The sequence below is a fragment of the Mustela putorius genome, unplaced genomic scaffold (genome assembly GCF_011764305.1).
Source record: "Mustela putorius furo isolate JIRA1106 unplaced genomic scaffold, ASM1176430v1.1 tig00003845_pilon_pilon_pilon, whole genome shotgun sequence".
Lineage (NCBI taxonomy): Eukaryota > Metazoa > Chordata > Mammalia > Carnivora > Mustelidae > Mustela > Mustela putorius.
Window position 1 is genome coordinate 58,607,806 of NW_025421998.1, and position 22,448 is coordinate 58,630,253.

At 35.0% G+C, this 22,448-nt stretch overlaps 1 protein-coding gene across 10 annotated transcripts in view; it reads left to right on the forward strand.

Annotated features, from left to right (window-relative positions):
* TAX1BP1 (Tax1 binding protein 1) overlaps positions 1-22,448 on the forward strand; it is a 79,631-nt gene that overhangs the window by 18,934 nt on the left and 38,249 nt on the right. For all 10 annotated transcript variants that reach the window (XM_045062815.1, XM_045062817.1, XM_045062821.1 and 7 more), the window contains exons 4-8: positions 3,919-4,106; positions 7,587-7,745; positions 16,901-17,049; positions 17,139-17,229; positions 20,884-21,069. In XM_045062815.1, coding sequence (XP_044918750.1) covers positions 3,919-4,106; positions 7,587-7,745; positions 16,901-17,049; positions 17,139-17,229; positions 20,884-21,069 — 773 coding nt within the window. The remainder of the gene's footprint in view (positions 1-3,918; positions 4,107-7,586; positions 7,746-16,900; positions 17,050-17,138; positions 17,230-20,883; positions 21,070-22,448) is intronic.

A 22,448-nucleotide genomic window follows, 5' to 3' on the forward strand; every position in this document is an offset into this window, starting at 1 on the left:
CGAGATCATGACCTGAGCCGAAGGCAGAGGCTTAACCCACTGAGCCACCCAGGTGCCCCTCCAGTCATTTTTAATGTGATTAATTTTCCTAAACTAATTTACTCATTTGTTATAGTGACTAATGTTTTACTAGTGATTTACGAAGAGGTTTAAAAGCAGTTTTGGGGGGGAAAAAAAGCATCTGGTTTGTTTGTACTTTAAGAACATTTTCATGGGAGCTAAGCATAAAGGCAGTAAGTTTTCCCAGTTTTTGAAAACTCATCATGTTAATTTTTACTTTGAAATTCAGAAATAAAAGCTTCGGCTTACATAAAGAGGTCAGGATAGAGTCATGAAAAACTTACTCCTTGAGTATTAGAGCTAGACGAAATTTTAAGCATTATCCAAAATTGCTTTGCTCATTTTGAGAATGAGTCATAAGACTCTTGAAATGCAAAACTCAGAACAACTAACAAAGATATGTAAATGTAATTCTTACTCTATATGGACCTTGTTATTTGACTGATTGCTTTACTATTTTCAATGTTATTAATCTAATGATTTTTCTAGACAGCTTTAAGTTGCAACTCTGAATAACTAGGCTTTGTGTCTCAAATGGTATTTGAACCATTTATTAGTGAATTATTTTTGTGAGATTTATCAAACCTTGACTATCTAGTTTGTAAAATTTTGAATGTCTTGATTCCAGAGCTGATTAGTCAGAGTGCTAATTTTTTTTCCTATTTAAACTTTAAAATAAGTCTGATGGCCATTTAAGTTACTCAGCCATGGCTTAATAAATTTATTTGTATAAGGAGGGTGGGGTTTTCAAAATTTGTAAGTATATTGCCAAATCTACTCCTGTGTTAATTTCTCTTCCTTTTTTTATTTTTTTCTTAAGAGAGGGTGAGGAGTGGGGGCAGAGGAGAAGAGGGAAAGAGAATCCTAAGCGGGCACCAGTATGGAGCCCAGTGCAGGGCTCAATCTTAAAACCTTGAGAATATGACTGGAGCTGAAATGAGTTGGATGCTTAATTAACTGAGCCACCCAGGCACCCCCATAAAAAGTTTTTAAATTTTATATTTTATAATAATTTTGGATGTAAAGTTGCAAAAATAGTACACAGAATTTCCGTATACCCATTACCCAGCTTCCTTTTATGTTAATATTTTACATAGTACATTTATTTAAAAAGATAGGAATTTAACATTGATAGAACAGTAGTGACTAAGTATAAACTTTATTAAAATTTTATTAAGTGTTTCTAATAGTGTTTTTTCCTGGATCCAATCCAGAATCTCACTTTGCATTTAATTGTGTTACCTTCTTATCTCCTCCAGTCTGACAGTTCCTCATTCTGTCCTTGTTTTGCATGACTTTACCTTTTTGAAGAGTATCATTATTATTATTTTTAAAGATTTTATCTATTTATTTGACAGAACATGAGCCAATGCACAAGCATGGGGAGCGACAGGCAGAGAAGAGAGAAGCAGGATGTGGGGCTCGATCCCAGGACTCTTAAGACCAGGGTGGGAGATGAAGGCAGATGCCCAAGGACTGAGCAAGCTACCCACGTGCCCCTTTTGAATATTAGTATTACTATTCAGTGTTTTGGGTGGCGGGAGGATAACATGTTCCTGCTTCTATGCTGGTGTTTTTTCTTGATTAGATTGAGCTTAAACATCTTCAGGAAGAATGTCATATAGTGCATTGTATCAGGGAGTACTTGATGTTCATCTCATTGCTAGTGATCTTAATCTTGATCATTTGGTGTCTGCTGTGTTTCTTTACTATAAAGTTAGTATTTTTCCTTTTGTAGTTAGTTCTGGAGGGAATTAGAGAGTAAGGAAGTAACTTGTTTTTCCTTCAACTGTCACCCACCAATTTTACTGTCTATCAGTAGATCTTGCTTACAGCAATTTTTACTGTGTTTGCCTAACAATGCTTTTCTATTTTCATTGCTTGCACATTTATTAGTTGGAATTATTACATTGGACTTCCCAATGGACTCATGATATTTATTTTCTGCTTTGGAATAAAGTCTAATACTATCTTTTTTTGTTGTTGCTTAAATCATTCCAGCTTTCTTTGGCCATTGGGAGTTCCATCACATGAGCTCTCGTATGTTTTGACATTCCCTCTGCCCCCCTGCCACTTTAATTTTTTTTTTTTTTTTTTTTTGAGGACTTCTTTCTTTCAAGCACCACAAGCTATTTCAGGCTTATCTTGTATTTTCTCCTCCCTCCTGTTTCTACGGAAGGTGGTTAGCTTTTTTTTTAACAAATGAAATCAAGTTAAGTAAATAAAATCTGAAACTTTCAAGTTGTGAAAGAAGAACAGGCATATTGATTAGAGATTTTTGGATAGATAGGGATATTCAAGATAAGGTGAATGTATTGATTTTTTTTTTTTTTTTAAATTTTATTTGAGAGAAAGAGAGGGCACATGAGCAGGTGGAGGGGCAGAGGAAGAAACAGGCCTCCCTCCTGAGCAGGGAGCCCAATTTAGGGCTTAATCCCCGGGACTCCAGGATTGTGAGCTGAAGGCAGACGCTTAACCCACAGAGCCAACCAGACATCCTTGTATTGATCTTAATATATTCATTTCACCACCACTGAATGCTTCTCTTTTAGAAGTTGTTATGGGGGATGCTAGAATTTTTATACATATTATTTGTCTGCCCTCAGTATTTCTGAGTTCTTGACAAAGCATATAAAAGCATGTATATTACCAGTGGTAATTGATAATATATTGTGGAATTTTTTTTTAAATGTAAAAAATACTGTGGGAGCTTTGGAGAGAAGGTAAAGTTTAATTTTGGGCAAGGATAATTAGCAAAATTTAAAAAGTGGATAAGAGATGAAGAAAGAAGGAACACATATCAAACACGTATTTGTCAGATACTGGGCTGTATGGTGTAAATACATTATAGATAACCTGGACCTGTAAGATAGATGTCTTCATAGCTTTTTTGCAGATTAAGAAACCGGGGCTTACGGAGGTTGAGTCACTAATGGCTAGTAGTAGAGCTGGAATTCTAGAATAAAGCTGTGTGGTTCCAAAGCTGTTTTTATTCTGCTGCACCAGTGAACAACTTCTTCCTGTCTTAAATACAGCATATTCCTTTTGTTAATATCTATCTTTCATGCAATGGATGTCAAATTTGAGAGAAAATTTAATTTTTTTTCAGGTTTTATTTATTTGACACAGAGTGAGGGCACAGGCAGGGAGAGCAGCAGGCAGAGGCAGAGGGAGAAGCTGGCTCCCCAGTGAACCTGGAGCCTGGTGGCAGAGCTCCATCCCAGAACTCTGGGATCATGACCTGAGCTGAAGGCAGATGCTTAACCTACTGAGCCACCCAGGAGCCCCGAGGGAACATTTCTTTAAATGACATATTCCTACCTGCAATTCTAGATTTTTGTGCTGGGTCTTCCCTTGTTCCTCCTCCAGTCTCTTTCCTCATTGAAAACATATGTGTTGGGGCACCTAGGTGGCGCAGTTGGTTGGGTGTCCAGCTCTTGGTTTTGTCTCTGGTTGATCTCGGGGTTGTGGGATTGAGCCTTGTATGGGGTTCTGCACTCAGTGTGGAGTCGGCTTGCTACTCCTCCTCTCCCCCTCTCACTCATGGGCTCGCTCTCTTTCTCTAAGTCTTAAAGAAAAAGAGAAAAAAAGAAACATCATGTGACTCTCCCAGATAAGTTGGTTTTGCCCTAGTGAAGATAAAGGGAAAGGATAATCAGGGAGGACAGATTTAGACGTAAGAGAAATTAGGGCATGTTTACAGAAGAAGAGAGAGTCTAGTTTTGATAATTTGTGAAAGAAAGGAGGAAGTGCTTACTCTGTGTGCCTAGAACAGGTCAGGAATGAGTGGAGAGAGCTAGTAATGGTAAATTGGAGAAAAAAAACCATTTAATAATTTTTTTTTGTACTTCTTCCTAGGATATTACCTTCCAAATGATGATGGAGAATTTTACCAGTTCTGTTACGTTACCCATAAGGGTGAAATTCGTGGAGCAAGTACACCTTTCCAGTTTCGAGCTTCTTCTCCAGTTGAAGAGTTACTTACTATGGAAGATGAAGGAAATTCTGACATGTTGGTGGTGACCACAAAAGCTGGCCTCCTTGAGGTAGGTACCAACAGTGAGCTGATAATTTATAGATAATTTAAGAACAGAGCTTCTGAATTTAAAAAATTCAGAAGAATAATCTGAAAGTTAAATGGTTTTAAACTAAAATGGTAAACTTAGAGTGTTGTTTCTGAAATACTTTAAATTTCTTCCTTCCACAGGTTAATTGATTACACTGTGCAGGAACTGTTCCTAGGGCCTATCGGTATTTTGTGCATAGATACACAGTAAATAACTATTGAGTTAGATTTAAAGCTTTCCTAATGTTACCTTACACTGACTTTTCCTCTTTAGTGGTTGCCTAATCCATCGGTTATAGAATAGTACAGATTTAGGTTGTGAAGCTGGTATAAAGTAATATGTCTAATTGTAATTGGATGTGAACTTTATTCCAAGTATGGCAGTGAATTAGGAAAGATTCTAGTCTCAGTTTAGGTTGAGCATTTAGAATGATTTCCTTGTTCATTTTATCGAGTGAGTATTGTGTCCTAATCATAATTTAAAGAGGAAAGGTGAAAAGCTTCTTATACTTTTTAATATAGAAATTTACTGTATAGATTAATAATGCTTTATGTCAACTCTGGTAATCATTGAAGGACAAAATAGAACAGCATTCTTACTTCAAGATGTCAGTATCTTTAAACCAAAAAAACTAGAATGTTAACATTTGAATTTATGTGAAAGACAGCTTATTTAGTTGGTTCATTATATATTTTTGGTTAATTTCCACTCATATTTAATCTGGCAGGTCCTTGCTTTTTCTTTATAGTCAGATGGATTTTTTTTATAAATAAATACTCTATGCCTTTGGTTTTATTTATCTTCAAAAACAGACTAGAGGAAAAAGATAAGGCCATAGATATAATACTTTTATTAGATAGTCAAACTAAGAAGGTTAGAAGGAACCAATCATTTTTTTATTGTGAATTCTTCCATATCTTCCCTTCCCCTTCCAGAAATTCCTCTCTTATCTTAAATAAAGAAATGTAACTTTTATAGGGTGACTAAAACGTTTTGTGGTGACAACTGCCTGATGATCAAGGTTTTTAGTCTGGTATCTGAATGCTAGTCAAAGATGGTGAAACAAGCCTAGCTCTTAAAAAGAATGCAGTTAGCATTTATACTGTAGCCTTTTGAATACTTGTTAGACCACCCTGATTTTAGGGCCTCCAACAAAAAAAATCAGGCATTTAGGCATCTATATCTTTCGTAAGCTCCCTTTCTAAGTTACACAATTTATTAGAGGTTAAACAATTTACTTCATTTCTTCCTATTCACAAGAGGTACTTTATCAAGAAAATTTAAGTTGCTGTCTCTTAGGTGCTGAGATAATTGGTGAGATAAAATGTTTTTATTCTGACCAGTATTTTGACAAGTCTTTCAAATTTCCCACATTTATCAAAATCTTTAATGATTTTATCTAAGACTGCACAAAGTTAATACAAATATGAGACGTCTGTGGCATTGTTGACATTGAAGGGGTTGTATCTTTTTTTTCACTTAGGTGTGAACCTTCATTGGATCTTAGAATTTAAAAAATAGCTATTTTGGGAGATTAGTGGGAGATACATAACTATGAACTATCCATTGGATGTTATAAAGTTGCTAATTTTCTTGTTTATGATAGTGGTAGTGGTTGAAAAGGAGACTCCTTTTTAGGAGATGCCTGCTCCGAGAACTTAGGGGGAAGTGTCTGGAATTTCAGATGGTTTAGCAAAAAAAGTGTAAGTGATAAAGGGATATGAGGTAAATATTAATATTTCAGTATATTTAAGTTCATATTAATATTAGTGAGTTTAGGTGATGAGTGTTGATTTCAAGCTTTAATTTGGTATGCTTGAAAGATTTCAGATACAAAATTGGAGGCAGGAATCAGACTTCTTTCTATACATTTTTATCTAATTTGAATTCCTCTTTAAAATTTCTACTTAAGTTTCAGTAAACTCTTCAGAAGGTATGTGCCAATTAAATGAATCACAGGGAAAAATTGGCTCTTAATTTTTCTTCTGTACTATGTCAGGATATATTTTCACGTTTAAGCTGCTAGAAAGTTTAGAGCCAAAACGTGTTTTTAAAAAAGTAAGGAATAAAAGAAGTTTAATAATAATCTTTTCTTTTTTGAATAAACTTTTCTTTTTTGAGGGCATTTTACTCCTAACGTTTTCATTTGGTCGGATGGAAGAGATAGAAGAGTCATAATAAAAATTTGCAGCTTTTCAGCTTTCATAAGACCCATTTTAGAGTTTAATCAGTCTGGTCCCAGTTTAATTAGTTTGATACCAACTTAGTGCAGGAAAACATTTTATTTTAGCTAAATGCATGTTGCCTCCTTTGTGAAATTTTCCCTCTGAGTCTTTATTATTCCTGTTAGAATCAAAGACTTTTTGTTGTAAATGTAAAGCTAAGAAATGTTAACCATTTTATTTACTACTATTTCATTTCTTCTATATTTAGTAGTACTTTAATGAGTAATTTTTTAGATTCCTGGCGTATAGGTTTTCCTGAATTGAGTTACTATTAGTGTTCCCATAAGAGTCAGTTACATTGTTAATTTATTGTTACAGCCTGCATTTTTGTCCTAAAATTCGTAGTTACTTTAAGTTTGTTTTAATTTAGCCAAATAGAATCCATTATAAATATAGCAACTGATACTACTTAATACCAAAACTTTTAAGAGTAACGCTTCAAAATCGAAAATACCTCATAGCTTTACATTTAAGAAGAGGTACACATTTTAATCTTGATTATTATTTAAGAAAAACCCAGAATTAAGTCAGGTATGAAAACAGTATGCCTTGTTTTTGCTACTTATTTGATTAGCAGGCAACTTCATGATAAAAATTATTGAATTTATACTTTTATTTTATATACTTTTATTTTATTTTATTTATATCTTAAAAAAGATTTTATTTATTTATTTGACAGAGATCACAAGTAGGCAGAGAGGCAGGCAGAGAGAGAGAGGAGGAAGCAGGCTCCCACCAAGCAGAGAGCCCGATGCGGGGCTTGATCCCAGGACCCTGGGATCATGACCTGAGCCAAAAGCAGAGGCTTTAACCCACTGAGCCACCCAGGCGCCCCTGTACTTTTATTTTTAAAGATTTTTTTTGAGAGAGAGCGCTCTTGGGCACAAAACGTTGGGGGAGGGTCTATGGGAAAGGGGAAAGCAGACTCCACTGAGTAGGTAACTGGATGTGGGGCTTGATCCCAGGTTCCTGGGATCATGACCTGAGTCAAAGGCAGATGCTTAACAGACGGACACACCCAGGTGCACCTGATTTTGTACCTTCTTTTAATGTTATTTTTTGCCTGACCAAAAGGTTTATATTTATGATTCATAAATTTTTATTTACATGTATGATTTATAAAGTTGATTATATGTACAAGTTCTTTTTAAGAATTTCTTCACTATTTTTGAAATGGAAAATTGAATAGTATTTTAGGATTATAGAAAATCAATTTGAATTTTTTGTTTTATAGTTGAAGATTGAGAAAACCATGAAAGAAAAAGAAGAACTGTTAAAGTTAATTGCTGTACTGGAAAAAGAAACAACACAACTTCGAGAACAAGTTGGAAGATTGGAAAGAGAACTTAACCATGAGAAAGAAAGATGTGACCAACTGCAGGCAGAGCAAAAGGTTAGTTGTGTTTTGTGTAACTTATTGGGATTGATAGTATATTGTCTGAAACCCACTTTTCCAAGAATTGAACCAGTTAAAGCAAGTAAAAACTGTTCTTTAAAAATGGCATTTAGATACATACTTACAGAAGGATAGATTAATTCCTGTCAGTTTTCTGTTATAGCTGCTTTTTATGTTCTAAATAGTTAAAATACTTTTAGAATGTTTGGTACCAGGCGCGATGAGGTGGTTCCTGACAACTGTTTCTGTATGCTTTCCATCTAATTCTAGAGTAATTGATTGATTTTGGGAGAGGGTTTAGAAATCTAATTAGGAGTGATAAATACTGAATAAGGGGAAAGTAGAACAAAGTAAAAATTACCTTTCAAGACAGAATTCAGTGAAATAAGATGTAGTATTAGACAAAACTTTGAATTCCATGATGTGAGAAATGCTATAAATTATCCTGAAAGAACACATAAAGAAGTATACATATTAAACCATGTAGTTTCATTAGAGATACAAATGGATTTAACTTAGTAGATGAAAACAGTTAAAAAAAAAATCACCTAGTCATTGACTTATATTCCCAAGAAAAGTTATTTGTTAGTTTTGGCATATGATAATATGTTTCATAATCTGATTTATAACTTGTTGGATATTCTTAGGTCTTCTTACAAAATTAACCTGTTGTTTTCTAAGGGTAGGGTGTGTTCCATTTTGTCCAACAAGGCTTAGAGCAGTTACTTAATTGTTACTTGAACCAGTAGTGCAGTGATTTTCACTAATTTTTATACTCCAGCAGAGTGGTTGTAAATTGCATGCCTGACCAGAGATGATACGTAAATAGGGCTTAAATTTTGGAAAGATTTTCTCTTAACTTGCCATTTTGAAGCTTACTCTTCTGCCTTAGGTAGTAAACATAATACGAAGCAGTGTGTAGAATTGTGAATTTCTTCTTATAAATATCTGTAACATTGTTTTTATTACCATTAGCTTTTTTAGTTTAAAAGATGCAGTTACTTCCCCATTTTCCTCTTGGGGGGAACACTTAGACTCCTACTCTGGGAGTATCGTGCAGTTTAGGCAGGCATACCAAATATTAAAATATAATATATGTGCCTACCTTGATTGTTAGGACATTCAAATAAATAATTTATTCAGTTGTTGAAACCCCTTGGCTGTTTTGTGTAGTTACTATACTGTTCTCTATACTCTTTACGCTTTTATCTCATTTTACCTGCTTTTGGAACGCCAATCTTTTTTTCTTTCACTCTCTTACAAGTTGGAGGGGTGGAGGTGAGATAGAAGACAGTACTCTTGAAAATGGCCCCATTACAGCATGTACTTCCTTAGCTTAATAAGATCGAGAATACTCTGAAATGTGGCCTTTGAGGTTTCAACTCTGATCACCTTGAAATCCAAGGGAAGAATGGATCATTAGAAGAATAAAAGGCCTTCAATTGTGTGAAATTATTTATGTACATGAGACCATGCATCTGGTTCAGTCGAGTTATTAGCTGAGATTTAAAGTCTCAGGTATTCTCTGCTGTCCAGGTGACAAGGGTTAAGCACTCTAAGACCATAATGAAGAGAGCTAATTCTGACATACTTAGGTTGAGAAAATAGTAGATTGAGGTGAGGGGATTAGTGAAGCAAAATTTATAGGAGATTGTGGCTTTTGTACCTGGAGGAGGTATACAGCAGAAGTTTTTATGGCAACTCATAAATCTTGATGACAGACACTAATCTTAGAGGGGACTTCTTCCTTTCTGTTATTTTTGTGTTGGGTTTATACTCTGGGAAGATGAAGTGTGTGGAAGTGGCTTTTTAAATGCTATTCTATGCTGTGAAAATGGTGATGTAAAAAAAGACTTGGGGTGCCTGCATGGCTCAGTTGGTTGAGTGTCAGACTCTTTATTTCAGCTCAGGTCATACTCTTGGGAAGGAACCCCATGTTGGGCTCCACACTCAGCATGGAATTTGCTTGCCCTTCTCTCTTTATCCCTCCCTAGCCCCCACCCCCACCCCCAGCATATGCGTGTTCTCTCTGAAGTAAATAAAATCTTTAAAAAAACCTAGATTGGTGTTTCTTCTGTAATAGATTCTCACTAAATGTAAGTAAATATTATTTTACTAGTTTTCATAATGATGAGCTAGAGAGTCAAAGAACTAAAATATGAAATTCATACCATTTTTCTGACATCCTAGAAGTGATACTTATGTTTTAAAAAAAATCTTAGTTATATGTTGGCAATTGCCTCCTTATTTCTTTCTTTATTTGTTTATTTGACAGAGAGAGAGATAACAGGTAGGCAGAGAGGCAGGCAGAGAGAGAGGGGGAAGCATGCTCCGGGCTGAGCAGAGAGCGCAGATGCTGGGCTTGATCCCAGAACTCTGAGATCATGACCTGAGCTGAAGGCAGAGGTTTTAACCCACTGAACCACCCAGGTGCCCCAGTTGCCTCCTTATTTCTGGGGATACAATAACGTGTTGCTAGGAGAAATAGTTCTTTTTTTTTATTTTTTTATTTTATTTTTATTTTTATTTTTATTTTTTTAAAGATTTTATTTATTTATTTGAGAGAGAAACAGTGAGAGAGAGCATGAGCTAGGAGAAGGTCAGAGAGTGAAGCAGACTTCCCATGGAGCTGGGAGCCTGATGCGGGACTCGATCCCGGGACTCCGGGATCATGACCTGAGCCGAAGGCAGTCGTCCAACCAACTGAGCCACCCAGGCGTCCCAATAGTTCTTTTTGTTAATAGCCATGGGGCACTTTTTTTTTTTTAATTTTCTTTTTAAAATTTTTCATTTTTTCACCTTCTAAATCAGTCTTCTGGGCAGCTAGAACAGCTTCCTTTTCTTAGTTGGGTGGTTTACGAAATCCATGACATTTCTTGGCACTTGTTTTAAATCTCTTCCATAGTGTGAATTCTAAAACAATTTCAGTGTAGTAATTCTAAATGTCATCTCTTTGAGATACTGGGTATATATACTGGTGAAAATCTGAAGAACTGTTATGATGTATCATCTATAATTTCACTTAAAATTTTATCTTAGTTTATTTTTTTTTGAAGATTTTATTTATTTATTTGACAGAGAGAGACCACAAGTAGGCAGAGAGGCAGGCAGAGAGAGAGAGAGAGAGAGAGAGAGGAGGAAGCAGGCTCCCTGCTGAGCAGAGAGCCGGATGCAGGACTCGATCCGAGGACCCTGAGATCATGACCTGAGCCGAAGGCAGCGGCTTAACCCACTGAGCCAGCCAGGCGCCCCTTCACTTAAAATTTTAGAACGAACAGTCTACTAGGAATGTCTGTGGCAACCTTTAGTTTCTTCCTAATAGAAGAAATTGCGTTTTTTTATAAAATAAGATGAGCTTGTTACCCATTCATTACTTGACAAATACTAACTTAAATGTTTACAATAATTAAATGTTTATAAATAAAATCTCTGATTTTTATAAATACTGACTTTGTATTATGAAATGCCTATAGAGAGAACATTCCTATTTTAAAAATTGAAAGAATTGGATGTATTCTGGTTATCAAAAACCGATTGCTTTTAAGTGTTACGCTTAAGTATGTTCTAGGTTATGTTGTGTAATTGGCTGCTTAAAGGAATAAAATAGGATTACAAAGTAGATTAAAACTGAAACCAGATAACATATATAAATTGAGAACTATAAATTGTGTATTTTATTTTGCCTGTATTTTAATGTGCTGTGTATGTTCCATTATTTATGTATACCCTAGATTTAAAAAAGTAAATCTTGTGTTAAGGATAATTTTTATATTCATTTTGAGTTTAGCTTTGTGTTTGTTTTCTCTATTATAAAAGGCTGGTTTATAAAAATAACCCGTGTAATACTTAATGTAAGCCAGATGCTGTTCTGAGTACTTAACATGTGTTAACTCATTTAATTCTATAAAGTAGACATTGTTAAATACACATTTTACAGACGTAGCACAGAGAGGTTATTTAACCTGCCTGTGGTCGAACAGTTGAAGTGGTAGATGTAGGCAGTCTGGCTCCTCAGTGCTCTTAATGACAATCTGCCTGTCACTAAAGATGTAAACTTAATCTAATTGATCTTTTTAAAAAATAGCTATAATGAGGTTAATTTATAATTTACATATCCTAATGTCCAATACTTTACAATATACGATTTAGTAGTTCTTACTAATATTTACAGAATTGTGCATCCATTATCATAACCTAATTTTAGGACATAGTCATCACTCCAGAAGAAACCTGTACCTGTACCTGTTAGTGGTCATTCTCCATTTCCTTCCCCCTCGGTCCCAGGCAACCACTAAGCTGAATTTCCAGCTCTGGATTTATATATTTTGGGCATTGCGTACAAATGGAATCATGTGTGGCCTTTGTGACCCTCTTTCACTTAGCATGTTTCCAGGGCTCATCTGTGGTAAAATATGCATCAGTACTTTATTCATTTTATTGTCAAATGATACTCCTATGTATTGGTTAGTCTTTTTTTTTTTTTTTTTTAAACCCTAGCTACATTTTTCAGACATACGATTAGCAGCTTTTAGGTATATTCATTGTATTCTTGTTTCTGTTTTGGAGTGCAGGATATGTATTTGAAAATTAGAAGATTAAAAACTGAGGGTCAGGGAACCAATGATATTGAGTCTTATTTTTCAAATAGAACCAAAATGAAGTTTCACCTTAAGTTTTATAGTTTAGTGTATAATTTTTTGGAGCCTAAACTATGATAGAGTTTTTTCCCATAAAATAGTGTTCTTGGGTGCCTGGGTGGCTTCAGCTTCTCCCTCTGCCTGTATGTGCAGCTTTCTCTCTCTAAGAAATAAAATCTTTTAAAAAAAAATTGTATTCTTAACTTGAATGTTGTTAATAAAAGGTGTACTTCAAAGTTTTTTTGGCTGAGTTGGTTTTTTTTTTAATGATTTTATTTATTTGAGAGTGAATGAGAGAGAACATGAGCTGGGCAGAGGGAGAGGGAGAAGAGAGTCCCTGGTGAGTGGCGTTCCCAACATAGGGCTGGATCCCAGGATCCTGGGATCATGAGCTTAACCAACTGAGCCACTCAGGTGTCTCTCACATAAACTAAATTATATTTGAGAATACTTAAATAGTATTGATTAAACAATATAAGGAGCATGTTGTACACTGTTGTATTTATTCATACTGTTTTCATTCTTAAGTTTCATAAACTAGGTAGTGTACCTTGAGATACCAGCCATTTGGAGTTAACACAGGTACAGGAAAGAACAACTTGAAGGTTCTCTCATGGTGACTCTGGCTAGTGCAGATCTCTTCTGCTGTCTTGATCTTTTTGGCTTTCTCTTTTGTAAAGCTGTATTTATCACTGTATTTTGTAAATACAGCTGTATTTTGTAAAGCTGTATTGGATATCCGTTTTGGACAGAGGTAGTTTAAGACAATCTGCTTAATACATGGAATTGCCTCAGGTGCATATGTGTGTGTGTGTGTGTGCATGTGTATCTCTCTTCTAACATGTGGAGTTGCCAAAAACCAGTTTTGAAGCTATGATATCATTGAATTTCCAGAACTCTTTCTTATTGATTATCATTGGGTAAAAAAGACACAAAGGCCAGATTCTATTTTTTTAGAATTTTAATTTAGAGTGGGAGCAGGGAGGTGCAGAGGGAGAGAGAATCTTAAGCAGGCTCCATGCCCCCTGGCACAGAGCCCAGTGAGGGGCTCACCTTATAATCCAGAGATCATGACTTGAGCTAAAATAAAAATTTGGGTGCTTGAGTATCTGAGCCACCCAGGCACTCCACAGAGACTTTAATATTGTAGGAGTGATCATTATAACTTAGGTATATATATCAATACATTTCTTTAAGGCTGATTTTCATTTTATACCTGATTTGCTAAGTAATAGTTTCAGGGAATTCATAACACTTTGTTTGTAAAATATATAGTTTAAGCTAGTTATAATTTCTCTATGGAACAGAATAAAACCAGAAATAGACCCATGCATACTTGGTCAACTAATTCATGACAGAAGAGCCAAGAACATACAGTGGGGAAAAACAGTCTCTTCAGTGAACAGTCTTAGGAAAACCGGACAGCCACTTGTAAAAGAATGAAACTGACCCACTGTCTTACACCATACACAGAAATCAACTCAAAATGAATTAAAGATTGAAGACTGGAAACCATGAAACTGCTAGGGGATAAGTGCCTTAACATTGGTCTTAACCATTTTCTTGGATTTAACACCAAAAGCAAGAAATAAACAAGTAGACTGTATCAAAGTATAAAGCTTCTGCACAACAAAGGAAACCGTCAACAAAATGAAAAGTGAATTCCAGAAGGGAGAAAATATTTGTAAGTCAAATATGTGATAAGATCTTACAATCCACAATTAACTTAAAAAAAAATTAAACAACTGGGATGCCTGACTGACTCAGGCAGTAGAGCTTGATCTCAGGGTTGTGAATTCAAGTCCCATGATGAGGGTAGAGATAACTTAAGAGTCTTTAAACTTTTTTTTTTTTTTTTTAAGATTTAATTTGAGTGAGCATGAGCCGGGGGGTAGAAAAAGGGCGGAGGGAGAGCAAGAACAGGCTCCCCGCTCAGTTGGTTAAGAGTCTGACACTTGATTTTGACTCACACGTCATGATCTCAGAGTGGTGAGCTCGCTCTCTCAGTTTAGCGTGGACGCTGTGATTCTTGCTCTTCCTCCGCCCCTCCCCCCACTGCTCATGCTCTTTCTTTCTCTAAAATAAAATACTAAAAATCTCAGTTTCCACAGATGACATAATTCTTTTGTCAGTAATTTGCTGTTTAGAGTATTCAAGTACTAATTTACTAAAATTTACCACTGTATGCATTCAAATCCAGAATACCATAATCTTTTCTAAATGGTTGTCTATAATATAATGTGGTTTTTTTCAAATGTATTCATTTGTAGTCAGAATTTTGTCTTATTTTGAATAAGTGAAGTGGGTTCTGTTACTTTAGGTATATTTTAAAGTGCGTGTTTAGCCACACAGATAAGTGGCTTTTTTTTTCTCCCTCTGGTTGTTCATATTTGAGAGTTACGACGTGAAGGAATTGCTAATAGTCGCTCATGGTAGGGATTCTTCAACCTGAGAGGAGGGAAGAAGTTCACTACATGATTTTGAAATGCCCAAATCTCTTGATCTCCTTTTCCCTCCATTTTTGTAATTGTTTTTATCTCGATGTACAATGTAGCAGCTTAATCTAGTCAAGTTTTACTTTAATATTAAAATTACTATGTTTTGGGGCAAGATTTCAAATATTGACCAAATGAATATTTATCTCAAATTTCAAGTGTTTTTCAAAGATTGTGTTCTAAATTTTAATCTTTTTAAGAAGTTTTTAAAAGAAAGCAGGATTTTTAGTTATTCGTATGTTCACTACAGAGTTTAATGTGATTTTCATTCTAAGAAAGACTTAGCTAAATTGAGATGCTATGCTTCAAACATGAGAACTAGAGGCCTGAAGGATAATTTCTAGCATTTTCATGCAATTAGAAAATAGGTGTGGATGTGGAGAAAATAGTTAGGTGCTTTTATGGGTACCAGGCAAAGATTCTAAGTCCATCAAGTTATATTAAAATTAGTGACTCACTGTAGAGTTAAATGGCTCATTGATAAAGCACTAAGTTCATGTTTTGCATTTAGTTACTTATGAATCATCCCTAGTTCTTGCCCCATACATTTTTTAGAATACTGTTTACCTGTTACAGAACTTCATTAATTACAGATTTAGAAACTAGTTTTTACCTGTACGCAATCTAGTCTTTGTTGTAGGAAGAAATAACCTGGATTAAATCTGTAGCCTATTTGTAGTGCCAAAAGTGCATGTGGTAAAAATAACAGTACAAAATTAAAAAACTATTTAGAAACCTCTCTGGCTATCTTTATAAATCACCAAGACAAAAATGTGTCACATTGGCAGGAGTCATTGGATATTGACAACCGTTTATAGCAGAGGAAATACTATTTATTTCTGGGGCATTTTCACTGGAATCAGAAAAGCATTTAGTTTTAATGTTGCAAATTTAGTAAGGAAAGATTTGCTTTGAGCAAAAGTAAAACCAAGAGCGTGTATCTGACCCTTACTGTGATGGGATTTTTAATGAAGTATAGATGCAACATAGCAATTTTCATATTCTAGTAATATATTTAAAGTAATACTTCACCTATAAGTAAAAAATTTGGCTGAGTTACTTCATGAAAATTGAAGTGGCTTATAAATACTGTATAACATTTGTTAGATTTAAATTGTAAGAGTGATGATTTCCTTTAGCTTCTGTTGTTTAGGTGGGTGGTACTTTCATAATTGGGAAGTTTTAAAATAATTTTTTAACAACAAGTTGCCTTAATTTATCAGTTCTTTGATGTCTAGTTTTTTATAACAAAGTATCTCCACGTGCACTATTACATTTGATTCTCATGATTTTATAAACTAGGAAGAATAAGCTTTATTATATTCATTTTATATATCATAAAATGGGTTTAGAAAGGAGCCTGACCAAGTTCTTGTTTGTTACTTAATTGTCTTAATGTGTTAATATTTTTAAAACTTTTAAATTGTTGAATGTAGAATATTCTATTTTAAATAGGAATACTTTTTTATTGCATTTACTACTATTATATTCATTTTAGTTTCTTTGGATATTTATTCAGGCTTCTGAGTCACAGTGACAGGATCATTATGAACATTGTTTCAGTTGCGTATCTTAGTGCTTTGTATAATTATTGGTGGTACTTAATGATCTGTACTAGAAGAAGGATTTTTTTGTTGTTTTTTGACAATGTGTTATCTGTGGTGGTATCATATGAAACCTGACTTGTCACTATATTAGCATTGAGAAACAAGATGTCAAAAATGAAAGCGACGAATTAAAAATTTTTTTCTCTCATTTTTGTTGCCTGCCCTCTGGTGGAGAAGTTTGTGAAATCAAGAAACAGGGTGTATGAGAAATCTGGAAAAGAAATTAATAATTGTTTGATTTGCTATATGAAAAATTGGATATATGTTTCAGTTTAAGGTTTAGTTTTTAATCTTAGTTTTATAAGCTTTAGAGGGGACAAATGTGGGATTAACAATTTAAGAATACATAGATTTCTTAAAGATATGCAAATCTGTTTTAGAGATTGTTTCTCAGAAATTTTGTTGTTTCTTAGGATCTTGTTGAAGTATCACAAAGTTTAAAAACGGAAAATGAAGAGTTTAAGAAGAGATACAATGATGCTGCATCCAAAGTTCTCCAGCTTGAGGAAGATATTGTGTCAGTGACACATAAAGCAATTGAAAAAGAAACTGAATTAGACAGGTATTTCTGATGGTTTTAAAAAATGCTTACATATTTCAAAAATGCTTTAATGAAAATTTTTTGTCTATATTAACGTTACTTTAACTCAGTTTGAAGGATAAACTCAGGAAGGCACAATATGAAAGAGAACAACTGGAGTGTCAGTTGAAGACAGAAAAGGATGAGAAGGAACTTTATAAGGTAGTTTATTCTTTCTTCATTTCTCTTTGTTATCTATCGCTGTGTAACAGATTACTGTGAAATTTAGTGGTTAGGAATTGGGGAGCAGCTTAGCTGCATGGTTCTGGCTCAGGGTGTCTTGGTCAGTTGCATTCAGGATGTTGGCAAGGGCCACAGTCAGCTACAGGCTTCTTCAGTGGCCTCTTCAGTAGTCGCCTGAATGTTTTCGCAACAAGGATGCCACTTTGTCCTTGCTGTCCAAGAGAGAGCAAGGAGGAAGTCCTAGTGTATACTTTATGACCTAGTTACCAAAGTTATAGATTAGTCCTGCTTTATCTTATTCATTAGAAGCTAGTCACTTGGGTCCAGCCAGTACTTAAACAGAAGGGAGTTGGGCTTCACGGAGGGGAAGTATCCAGGGATTTGGGGACCTGTTTTAAAACTACCCTATTGTTTTCTTTTTTTCTTTTTCTTTTTACAACAACAACAAAAATCCTACCCTATAGTGAATTGTCCCTAAATGTTTTCAGGGAGTTTGCTTGTATTTTACTTAGCAGGTAATACATAATAAGTCAGTGAGGTTTAATGGTAACAGGATACCTGCCTGTTTATCAGAATATATAAAACCTATTGTTTTCCCCTTTTAAGAACATCTTAGAACATTAATTTCAGTGATGATAATCATGTTCTAGAGTTTGACTTTTAGAATAATCTTCAGAGAATGTCATTTTAAAGAAAATTCTCTCTGTTAACAGATCTTCACCTTTTTGAAAGTTTTCTTTTTTAAATGATTCTGAAATAGGATCGTTAGCTTAATAACCAGTAATGCTGTAGATGTACATTGAGAAGTGTTTATCTTAAGTGGCTTATAGTAGTCACCAAGGCAATTCCAGATGAGGAATTTCAAGAACATTCTGAGTTAAGTCAGTATTATTTGGGTAGATTTAGTCACTTGATGATAATAGAAAAGGGAGACACAGTATTGTGGTATATATTTAAAGCTAAAAGCATACAACTGTTTATATATTCAGTATTTGATAGTTAGAGTTTGCATGTAGAAACTAGAATATGATTTACATTGCCCATTGTTTTTTTCCTTTTTATTTTTGGTGGTGTTGGGATTTTTTTTTAGAAGATAAAAATAAAATGTTGAATCCACCATGCACCTTAGAGCAGAGAGCATAGATGGGGGCGTTTTGTATGTCACAGGTTATACCCATTTTAGTTTATTTTAAAAAAAATTTTTTTTATTTATTCGACAGAGGAAGATCACAAGTAGGCAGAGCAGCAGGCAGAGAGAGAGGGGGAAGCAGGGTCCCTGCTGAGCAGAGAGCCTGATGTGGGGCTCGATCTCAGGACCCTGAGATCATGACCTGAGCCAAAGGCAGATGTTTAATCCACTGAACTATCCAGGCGCCCCCCCCCCATTCCATTTTATTTCTTGAATAGCTTATCCACAAGGTGTGTGTGTGTGTGTGTGTGTGTCTCCCAAAACAAAGAAAAATAGTGATGGAGTAGCAAGCAGAGGGAGAAGCAGGCTCCCCTCTGAGAAAGGAGCCCCATGTGGGACTCAGTCCTAGGACCCTGGGATCATGATCTGAGCTGAAGGCAGACACTTCACTGACTCAGCCACTCAGGTGTCCCACTCTGGTGGATGGATGATTGATGATTTGACCCTTTAAGAAAATATGCCCCAAAATAATGTTTGATTTTTGAGCAAGATTTTGTGAAAAAGGGAAATAATAGAGAAATTGAAGGAATTGGATTACAATTTGTACAGTGTCTTTGCAAACTACCCTAAATGCAGCTTTTTAAAGTTAGAAAGCATTTTTTTTTAAACTAAGTGAAAATTGGCATCTCTCATAATTTTTTACTCAATGTTAACAATGAATTTCAGTGAGAATATTTCCGTTTTCTTGTTAGGAAAAGACCTGAGCATTATTTCTTTCCATGGATAATTGCTTTCCATGTTGCTTTCTGTTAGCATAGAGGGAGATAATAAGATAATTGTCTTCAGTCTTTTCAGCTCAATAATAAAATTAATTCTGAAGGCATTCTAGTTAGTGGAAAGGGTTTAGGAAGGTCCTAGGTTAAACCAGTGATGCTAGAGAGGTGTAATGAATGATGCAAGGATGAATTATTTTGGAAAGAGAGAGACCTATCCCTAAGGATTTCATCTTTCCATCCTGTTTTTCTTTCTTTCTGTTATGAGAATAGGACTTCCTGTGTTTTGTAGAGGGTTGGCAAGCACATTTTAGGGTAAATGAGCATTTTTCCTTTACTGCTCTAAATTAGTCCTTATGTCTTGTTTTTCACTTTCTGCAGACTTTTTGTGTTTTTGCTTTACACCTGAGTGACCAGTTCTTTATAAAAGAGTGGGCAGCAAGGAAGGAAGGGATAGAATGAGGTGTCTTGGGGATTTATTCTTCTATGGTTTGAAAATATCTCCAGTTTTCTATAGGCTTTATCAGTTGGGATCAAATTGACATTGAAATTTCCATTTGAATATATTTTCCTTCAACCTCCCAGTGCTCTAAACAGTATTTCATTTGTATGTGTGTATTCCCAAAATGGGAAGCAAAACTTCCTTAGAGATTTTTGTTTTGTGGGGTTATTTTTTCCTTTTCCTTTCTTTCTTCTTTCTTTTTTTTTTTTTTTTTTTATGGCAAGGAGACTGTACTTACTGAATATGATAAGACCTCATATTAAATTGTTAATCTCCGAAACAGGCTTTCCCTTCCAGATTGTGTTTATGTATGTGTGTGTATTTTTTTTTTTTTCAGAGAGACTGCTTATATCTTTCTTTTTCTAGCCCCTCTTAGAGCATATGATCTGTCTCTGTCCTGTCAGAATTTAGAGTAATAGATAAAACACTTTCTTGATCTGAGGATTATTAAAATTAGATAGTGTTTTTAAAGTGATGCCGTAAAGGACTTGACTGGTGACACCTCAGAGAATCTGGAGTTATATTCTGTCCTTGTGAACAGGAATTAGTGTTTCAGCATTCATTATTGAGGTCAAGTGCAAGTAGTATGTTAATTTATTTCTCTCTGGTACTCTTAACCAAAGCAAAATACTCTTTATAGTGGAAACTAGGTATCTGTACTCTTTATAATTTTCAATTATGGAATTTGATTTGTGCGTCTGTTATGAGCAAATTAGCAAGTGCTGCCTAAGTTCCTGGGAAAATTAATATAGTGGGCTTAATCAAATGTATTTTTAGGGACATAGAAAGTAAATGACAAGACTTCTCAAAATAAAAATATTGCTTAAGATGTTGTTCTTGAATGTACCCCTTCAGTTTTCCAGAATCTCTCCATGCCTTCATATCTGAATATACCTATAACATAATTTGTTCCTCCAAAAGAACAACTAAATTGGTTTGCATTTTAGAAGAGAACTTAAGTTTATTAAATGAGAGGAGAAAACTTTAGAGATCAGGTAATGTTTTAAGACCTTAGATGTAATCTCTGTGGAAAAAAAATACTTAGACTGTGTTTTGTTTCTGTTTATTAGCTAGTCATTTAATGTAACTTGGGTCCCCTGACTCCTGGTCTAGTAAGTCTTCTGGTTCCTTGATCATTTTTGGGTTAGAGATAAACAATGGTAGTTTGAAATTTGAGTAGCTTAGGTTATTGAGTTAGAGTATTCTTGACATCTTAAGCACTGTTACAGGTACATCTGAAGAATACGGATATAGAAAATACCAAGCTTGTGTCAGAGGTCCAGACTTTAAAGAATTTAGATGGGAACAAAGAAAGCATGATTACTCATTTCAAGGAAGAGATTGGCAGGCTGCAGTTCTGTTTGGCTGAAAAGGAAAATCTGCAAAGGGCTTTCTTGCTTACAACCTCAAGTAAGGTAAGTATTTTTGCAGTGTGTATCTGAAGAGTGTAAAACGTGTGTCTATTAAATGTATGCAATTGAGTGGTTTTTATTTTTAATCTTTCCTTTCCCCAAGCCTGCCTTTTGAAAAAGTACAAATCTGGAGGCATTCAACATTACAACCTAAATACATGAGCATGTCTCCCTATCAGCATGTACATTATTTTGTATAACCATCAAGCCATTAACATACCTAAGAAATTTAACATCATAAGATAATATTTCCTTCCTGTATATGGTTTTAGTACATTCAACTTGTCCCAAATATATTTCTGTATAGCCTTTAAAATTTCTTGGCCCAGGGGAAATAAAGATCACCCAATTTACTGTGTTCTTGGTCTGCTCTAATCTAGAATAGCTTCTCTATACCTTTTGTTTTATAACACTTGATACTTTTTGAAGAATTCAGACTTGTCTGAGAAAATGGTCTGTACTCCAGATTTATTTATCATTTCTTCATGGCTGGATTCAGGTGAAACCTTTTTTGGCAAGAAAAGGCATAGAGGGGCGCCTGGGTGGCAGTGGGTTAAAGCCTCTGCCTTCGGCTCAGGTCATGGTCTCAGAGTCGGGATCTATCCCCGCATCGGGCTCTCTGCTCAGCGGGGAGCCTGCTTCCTCCTCTCTCTCTCTGCCTGCCTCTCTGCCTACTTGTAATCTCTGCCTGTCAAATAAATAAATAAAATCTTTAAAAAAAAAAAAAGAAAAGGCATAGATGTTTTGTACATTCTGTTGCAGTGTTATCAAAAGACATATAATGTCAGTTTCGTTCTTGATGTTAGGTTTAATCATTTGTTTAAAGTTATGTTTGCCTGAAACCATCATATTGGTGCTTTTTCCCCCTCTTTGTATTGAATAATATGTAGGATAATACTTAGAGATCATTTGACTCTCCTGTTCCCCAGTAGCCTTTCACCCAGTGATTTTTTATCCTTGATGATTTTCGCCTTTATCAGTTATTATTAATGATTACAAAATGGTGGTTTAAAAAATTACATCATTTCTTCTCCATTTATTAGTATGTATTCTTTTATAATGAGGTTTTGCTGCCCTCTCTCTTTTTTCATATTACTGTGGACTTGGGGATTCTTTTTTGTTCAGTATATTGTACATCATCATTATTACTCTTTTTCATACCCAAATTATCCCATACTTAGCTGGGTGGAGCTGTTCAGACCTTTTTTTTTTTAATTCCCCTTAAATTCAAGATTTTATTTATTTGCTTTAGATTGTGTACATGTACTAGGAGGGGGAGCAGCAGAGGAAGAGGGAGAGGATCTCAGACACACACCATGTTGAGCACAAGGCCTGATGTGGGGCTTGATCTTAGGACCCTGACACCATGACTTGAGCCAAAC